This window comes from Danio aesculapii, chromosome 11 (genome assembly GCF_903798145.1).
Source record: "Danio aesculapii chromosome 11, fDanAes4.1, whole genome shotgun sequence".
Taxonomy (NCBI): Eukaryota; Metazoa; Chordata; class Actinopteri; order Cypriniformes; family Danionidae; genus Danio; species Danio aesculapii.
In genome coordinates, this window is record NC_079445.1 from 35,564,867 (window position 1) to 35,573,369 (window position 8,503).

Here is an 8,503-nt window from a genome sequence, read left to right on the forward strand (position 1 = left end):
TCTTCTGGAGAAAGTCTTATTTGTTTTATTTTGGCTAGAATAAAAGCAGTTTTTAATTTTTTTAAAATCATTTTAAGGACAATATTATTAGCCCCTTTAAGCAAATTTTTTTTCTTCGATTGTCTACAGAACAAACAACTGTTATACAATAACTCGCCTAATTACCCTAACCTGCCTAGGTAAAATAAATCAGTTATTAGAAGTGAGTTATTAAAACTATTATGTTTAGAAATGTGTTGGAAAAAAGCTCTCCGTTAACTAGAAATTGGGGAAAAAATAAACAGGGGGGCTAATAATTCTGACTTAAACTGTACTTCAAGAAATGAACTGGTTAGTGGTGTATTTAGGAAGTTTGAAACACCTTGCCAAACTGCAAGCTTCTTGGAAAAGTTCTCTCTTCTACTTCGAAAAGCATAGATTTGGTAGGTGTGGTTTTGAAGCTCCACCTTCTCTATATAAATCTTATTGAGGTATTTTGTTTTTCTTTTTAGTTTAGGGTGTCCGCAGGGTCATGAAAAGTCTTAAATAAAATAGGCTTTTAAAAAAAGTCTTAAATCTACTGAAATATGGTGGTGTTTGTCTTAAATACATTTAAACAGGTATATTTATTTTCCTTTGTCGATGTAAAGCTAGCTACCCAATCGCTACAACCCACAATCCATCTAAAAAAAAAAAATGTTTAACAAAAGTAAATGTTATGAACTTTACTTACCAATATGGTTTATTTATCTTCCTTACATCCCAAAAATAACATTAGTTCTTCATGTATTTATGCATGTTGTGAATAAATAGTCTATTATAGTTTTTTAAATAACTAAATTTATGTAAAATCAAACATTGAAGTGCAAACATTCCCAGTAAATTCAGAAAATGTTACTTTATCTGATGGTTTAGTTTTTTGAAAGAACATTTTGTTCTCTAAGCATTCTGAAACAAGTAGTTACACTTATATATTTAATATTTTTAGAACTTTCTAGCAAGGATAGTCATAGAAATACTGAGAACAAAACACTAAAATATGTCCTACGAATGTTTCGACTATGCTCTGATTAAAATAAAGCATTATTTCTGGATTTTCTCTCAGCATTCAAAATGTCCTTTAATAACAGTTTTGAAACAAATTAATATCTAAATAAATATTAAATATGTATAACTATTTTTTAACACATTGTTTAAAATATGTGACTGAGAAAAAACTAATTTCAATTTTAATGGGCCAAAAAAAAAAATATTCCACTGGCCATTACAAAAAAATCTTCAGCGTTTTGCCCTGTAAAATCTGAAATTTCATTCATAATGATCTTAAAAAGGTCTTTAAAAGTCTTAAATTTGACTTGGTGAAACGTGCAGAAACCCTGTTAGTTTGTGTAGATCCAATGTGAGTAATAACAAACAAAACAAATCGTGTATCATGAAATGCAAATAAGCTGCTGCTCCTTGAAACTTTCAAGTTAGGGAGTGTCTCAAAAAAGCAAGGACAATATCATGACAAAGGCACAGTATGTCATTTTTACCACTAGAGGGCGCATATTCACAACAAACAAAGGCCTAGTTTGATGATGCTGTGACTGAGTGTGAAATCATGAGAGTTGTGGACTTCCTTGCATCTTATGGGACTCTTATGAAAGCGCTGAAGCTATTGCTGATGAGAGACAAGCGCATTGTGACAAAAACAGTTGAGCTTTTATTGTGCCTCTTCTGGTCTTTATGCTCATGATCACATTGAGGCAAAGTCGCACAGTTTTATCAGACTAAATACATTTGAGGGTTCTGTTATAGTGCTGCTCGGTGCAGTCTAATAAAAAACACAACATATTAAAGCGTCTTTGATGTTTCCCTATTTTCTATAAAAACCTAAACTGAAAATCGAGGGTATGTGATGTCATAAGCATGACCATACAGGATAATCTACGTCTCGCTAGTTAAAATTAGTTATTTCTGTAGATTTGAACAGTCTTCGAAACATTTGGGATAATGTAAGTGCACAAGTCAGCAAACTATAAAACACTGTTCTAGTTGTACACTCTGAGTAAAAATGCAGTAAATCAATGGTATAACTACATAAATTGAATGCTGTCATGAAATAATTCTATTTATATTTATGGTGTTTTTGGACTTTTGAGACACTCCCTCACTTTATTAAACTAATTTTTACATCTTTAGTGTGTAAAATAATTAAAATAAATAATTAGATTAACGTTTTAAAAACATGTTTTAGGTGTGTTATATAAGTAACAATTATTTTATGAAGTCACAATTTAATGTTGAAGAAAAAAAGTAAATGTCTAATGAATGTCCAGTGTTAAAAACAAAATTTCTGGATGTAAACTTGAATAGTTCACCCCAAAAATGTAATTTCTTCTCAATTTTGATGAATTTCTTTCTTCTGTGAAACACAAAACAAGATATTCAAAAACAGTTGGAAAAAAATCAGCCATTGACATCCATAGTAGAAACAAAGCAATGTAAGTCAGTGGCTGTTTTTCCTCAATATTCTTTAGTATATCTTCCTTTGTGTTCAACAGAATGAGTAAATGATGCAGAATTTTCATTTTTGGGTGAACTGTTTCTTTAACTGAACCAATATTGTCTCAGGCTTGATGAATCCTACACGGTAAAGGTGGCAGATTTTGGTATGGCCCGAGATGTGCTGGAGAAAGAGTACTACAGCGTCCAGGATCACAGGAAAGCCAAATTACCAGTCAAATGGATGGCCATTGAAAGCCTTCAGACGCAGAAGTTCACGACCAAGTCAGATGTGGTGAGATGCAAGAATGAAACACTGTTCCTGTAATAAAATTAAGATTTGTTACACATTCCTATCATACTGTCTTTCTCTACAGTGGTCTTTTGGGGTTTTAATGTGGGAGATGCTGACAAGAGGAGCCAGTCCGTATCCTGAAGTCGACCCATATGATGTTACTCATTACCTCCTGAAGGGACGACGGCTGCCTCAACCACAATATTGTCCAGATCCACTGTAAGATCCTAAACAATGCACTTATTTTCCAGTTTTCACTTTCCGCAGTCAACAAAAGTAGACTATTTGGTTGGATTACAGAAGTCCGGTTTTGTCCCGCAGATGTTTTGCCTTCCATTTGTTTTAGGAAATTGCTCCATGGTAGAACAGAGAGAGTGACGTGGCCTTTTAGAAGCGAAATGGTCTTGAAAGGCTGTCAGTCGGTTTAGTGTTTTTCCACCATTTGAAGTTCAGAGGGTTTAGAGCTTACTCAGTATTCAGAATGGTGGAAAAGGTCAACTGAAAGGTTATTTTGAATGTCCTTTCAATTATCCAACACCTCAAGCACTACACCCAGAGTTAATCAGCATTCGCTTTCAGACAGAGGGAAATATAAATATATATATAAAACACAGATTTCCATATTCTCTATGTGACACTACAGAACTTTGTAAACCTTGAGAAACTATCTATCTATCTATCTATCTATCTATCTATCTATCTATCTATCTATCTATCTATCTATCTATCTATCTATCTATCTATCTATCTATCTATCTATCTGTCTGTCTGTCTGTCTGTCTGTCTGTCTGTCTGTCTGTCTGTCTGTCTGTGTCCATCAATCTACTTATCTGCCTATCCATCCATCAATCTCTCTATTCATCTGTTCATCTATCTATACATCTATCCATCCATCAGAATATATATCAGTCCATCATTCTATCAATCAGTCTATCGATCTATCCATCAATCTACTTATCTGCCTCTCCATAATTCTATTCATCCAACATCTGTATGACTATCTATCCATCCATCATTGGCTTCATCAGTCTATCAATTTGTGTCTATCAATCTACTTATCCGCCAATCCATCCATCTAGCCATCAATCAATCAATCATTCATCATGTATCCATCATACTATCTATGTGTCCATCTATTTTTCTGCCTATTCATTATTTTATCCATCCATCTACATGACTATCTATCTATCTATCTATCTATCTATCTATCTATCTATCTATCTATCTATCTATCTATCTATCTATCTATCTATCTATCTATCTATCTATCTATCTATCTATCTATCTATCTGTCTATCTGTCTGTCTGTCTGTCTGTCTGTCTGTCTGTCTGTCTGTCTGTCTGTCTGTCTGTCTGACTAACTAACTAACTGTCTGTCTGTCTTTTTATGTGCCTATCTATCTATCTATCTATCTATCTATCTATCTATCTATCTATCTATCTATCTATCTATCTATCTATCTATCTATCTATCTATCTATCTATCTATCTATCTATCTATCTATCTATCTATCTATCTATCTATCTATCTATCTATCTATCTATCTATCTATCTATCTATCTATCTATAGATCTACAGATCTATCTGTTAATCTTCTTATTGATCTTCTTCATTAATCTTGCATATATGGATCCATCCATCCGATCATCGATCGATTGATTGACTGATTGGCTTTTGTAACATTTCATTTCATGTAATTTTATTTCTTAACCATAATTTTGTATCTTTGTCCGCTTTTATGTTAATTACATAAAATGGAAATGAATGCTGAAAGCTATGGTGCATCAAGTTTTATTTCTATTTATCAATTAATAATAAAATAATACAAACTTTGACTATCACGAGTAATGGATGGTGAATTTGTTGCATTTTAAATGCATTAAAATAGAACAAAATGTGTTTAAGGGCGAAGTTGGAAAATAAAGGTTTGTTCAGTGACTGGTGGAGGTGTAGTTCAATGTTGGAAACTGTGAATGTGTTTGAGTCAAGTTCATACAGACGCTCTATAACCTCAGATGCCTGATTTACAAATACAGCATCACAATACCAATCTTGTCTATATTGGTACCAAAATGTCTTTTTAGATGACATTATCCATTAGAAATGAGTGACCCTCATCTCTGTATGCACAGGTTTGCCATTATGCTTCAGTGCTGGGACCCCGACCCTGAGAAGAGACCGAGCTTCTCTACATTAGTGTCTGCAGTGATGAGTATTCTGTCCAGTCTGGAGGGAGAGCACTACATCAGCCTGAAGGTGACATATGTCAATCTGGACCAGCCCCGTCCTTACCCTGCCCTAACAGACTCTGCCGATGAATATGATTCGTCAGATGCCGATGAACCAGGCTCAGTGTCAAGCTGATGATCTAACCGATGTGATACCCACTAAGGGGTCTAACACATTTTTTCTAAGCTACTTTTAATATGTAGACATGCACTAAATGGTCGCATTTGTCCATTGCGGCTATCACAGCATCTTGTGCTCGACACAGTATTTTAAAAACGCAGCACTCAGTGTACATTTACATGAAAACATTGGACTAAATATGAATTCATTTTTTTTTTAAGTTTGTGTATAAGAACAGCTCTGTTATTATACACAAAAACATAAAAAACAGTAAAACACTGCATTATACAGCCAGGCCAGTAGGCGGTGGTGTCATTTTGTAAAGAAACTTTGTACCTGTGTACATATGGTTCTGTAATCCGCCATTGTTGTTTTGTGGTTGTCAAGTACTCATGCATGCCAATAGGTTTAAGCCCCATTCAGACTACATGATTTTTTATTGTCGGTTGCGACAGTCACCGTGTCAGATTATGTGATTTTGTTTAGATAAAATCCTGACGTGCCGTGAGTACCAAATTTGCTTGACCAAACTTCATGATTATTATCAAGTGATGTCTACATCTGCCATCAAGAGTTGCACACATTACAAATCTCTCAATTGTTTCCCACAGATTCCATTTTCCCTTATATACTGTAAATGTGTGTTTGTGTTTCCTGAACATAAACAGTAGATAAGTAATGAAATCGCCTACTACTCGAGTAGTAGTGATGCGGACAATTTAGTTTACCCAATTCACCTGTGGGGGACTTGTGGGGGAAACCGGAACACCTGAAGGAAACCCACGCGAACACGGGGTAAACATGCAAACTCCACACAGAAACGCCAACTGACCCAGCCGAGGCTCGAACTAGCGACCCTCTTGCTAGTTCCTCAAAATAGCAACGCGCCAACAATGCTCCTTAACACACCTAGACTGGAACACCCATGAGTCCACAAAGTGGCGCAAATGTATTTGCTATTTAAACAACGTGGCAGAAAACTTGAAAATGAAGGTTGCGCTGGTCTGAAAATAGCAACACGTTGGGGCAAACATGTCTTGCACCTTACTGCGCCGGGTGTATGATAGGACCCAATGACCCATTTAAATAAAATTTGTTACCTTTTTTATTCTGTCATGGTATTCCCTCAAAGTTGCACCATACAGGCAGTCATACTGACGAAGAAATCCGCAAAGCTTTTTTCTATTTCATGACCAGCTTTTTGCCATTTTAAAAGTTGCGTACAGAAGAGATTCTGTGCTCCTATTGGTCAACGTCACCCATGTGATAGAATTTTTTTTTTTTTAACATGCTAGACTTTTTGCATTGAAGACTTGGCATTGGTTATTGTGCACCATGACGAAATCTGGAAAAATGTGTGCGTAATCTGAAAGGGGTTTAAATATGTAATATGCATTGCATATGTTGGCCAGTAGGTGGTGATGTCTCTTTTTAAAGAAACTACTTTATTTGCATTTTACACAGAGAGTACAACAGTATCATTTTCAGAGACATGCACTTTGACCACCTTTTAAAAATTTGCATTTTCAGTTCCTCAACATGGCATTGCAATGTAAATGAATAGTCAAAATGCATTCTTTCATGTTTTAGTTGTAAATGGTGTCATGTAAATGTAAGTTAATAAGTCTCTAAACTTCCACCAAACTGCATTTTTAATTTTTAACCACAAACAAATGTGTAAACCGGCCCTAAAAAAGGTCTTCTAAACTGTGCTCTATTATTTATAATACTATTTAACATGTGATACAGAGCATATGGAGTTATTGTATGCTTGAAAAAGTGCACTAAAGCAATGCAGTTGACGCACACAGTTTGAAATGTATGCTTGAAACATTTCTCCCACATACAAGACAGTTGCTTTGAAATGTTGTGTGCTATATGCATTCGATGTTCATCCAGCAGTCTGTGGGCTTTAAAGTTCATTATATCACTCCATATATCTTTATTGGTGTTATTATTTGTAAGCATTGATACGGCATGTTCCATTTTGCTAATAACCAGCAAAACATTTACCACCGTAAAAAAATGCTTTTAAATTAGTATTGCTCTGGCCCGGTGTTGTATGTGCAGTATTTTCCAACTCAAAGCATTTAACTTGAGCTTTTTACATTTATACTGTAGAGACCTGGGCATAACTTTGAAATGAGTTCAAGTGACGGCACTGAAAGTGTTAACTCACATTTATGTTTCACACACAAGCACTGCCCTCTTTAAAATATTTCAGCTGTAGAGGATGTATTTTTTATTTATGAAAATCTTTTTTATGTGAATAATTTTCTCAGCAGTTTTCAGAATTTGTGCTTTACATTGAGTATCGAAGAGTTCCATTGCAAACATGTTTTTGCAAATGAGCTCTTCATATAATTAGTCAAATAGCCAAACACGTAGGTCTGTTCCACTTTATTTTGAAGGTATGCTGTAATCGTTGAGCTTTACCTTGTGTTTGGATTGTGATTTTATCAGACGCCTGTACAGAAGTGTTTGGTATGAGTCAGTGCTGAAAGGTGTTGAGCTGAATATATCAGCGCTGCAGTTACAGAGCCTGTAGAAATGAGTGAGAATTTGATGTGACGCACATCTCTAAATAAAATCCATTTTTGCCAAGAGTGCCAATGTTTTATTCGAGTGTGTGCTTGAATTATGGTGAGCAAATACCTTTTTTTCTTCCTCTTGTTTTCAGAACTTATATTTAAGCGTTGAATAGACTTTTATATAACTTGAATTGATAATTTTGTCAGCTTTACCTTTTCTGGAGATCCACCAGAAGCCTCTGTGTACGTTTTTTGAGATCTCAAATTTCTCTTGCGAGTGCCACTTACGCTTGCTGTTCCTGCATAAATCCACCAGAGGTCACTGTCAACTAACCGATCGACTGACCCCTCCTCCTTCCTTGAACCCAACCAATAGTGTTTTCAGAAGCACCAATTGACCCGCCCAACGCCTTCCCTAAACCCAACCAACAGTTTTAAAAAGCAATCCAGAAAGGAAAGCCCTCACCTGATTTTTACCACTGTTTCAAATTTTACCACATTCTCACCCTGTTCATTTACTTGTTTATTTCATTCTTTGGCTTCTGTTTTTGTCTTACCGGCTTACTGAAACCGTTCTTCGCCAGACTCGAACCCCATCATCATGGTCAACTCCGCTCTGCGCCTCAAATCCTCCAACATACGCGCTGAGCCACTGGACAAACTGGTAACAGCGGAAAAGCCATCCACATGGAGGTAGGAGGTCAGCTGGTAAGCACAAAAGGAACAGCGTCACACTGGTCCGTGGTGTTCATTTTAAAGACGAAATGGAGCCATACGTTCCTCTGGCTACATAATTCATGATCTCCAGAAATGTATACAGGACTACGTTTTCAGAATGAGCCAGGTTGCATAGTTCATAGG

General features: G+C 35.7%; 1 protein-coding gene across 1 annotated transcript in view; it reads left to right on the forward strand.

The window, feature by feature from the left end:
- Nucleotides 1–7,717, forward strand: part of mst1rb (macrophage stimulating 1 receptor b) — a 39,186-nt gene extending 31,469 nt beyond the window's left edge. Inside the window, exons 19-21 of the mRNA XM_056468424.1 lie at nucleotides 2,596–2,761; nucleotides 2,844–2,980; nucleotides 4,895–7,717. Coding sequence (XP_056324399.1) covers nucleotides 2,596–2,761; nucleotides 2,844–2,980; nucleotides 4,895–5,126 — 535 coding nt within the window. The 3' untranslated portion in view covers nucleotides 5,127–7,717. The remainder of the gene's footprint in view (nucleotides 1–2,595; nucleotides 2,762–2,843; nucleotides 2,981–4,894) is intronic.
- The last annotated feature ends 786 nt before the right edge of the window (nucleotides 7,718–8,503 follow it).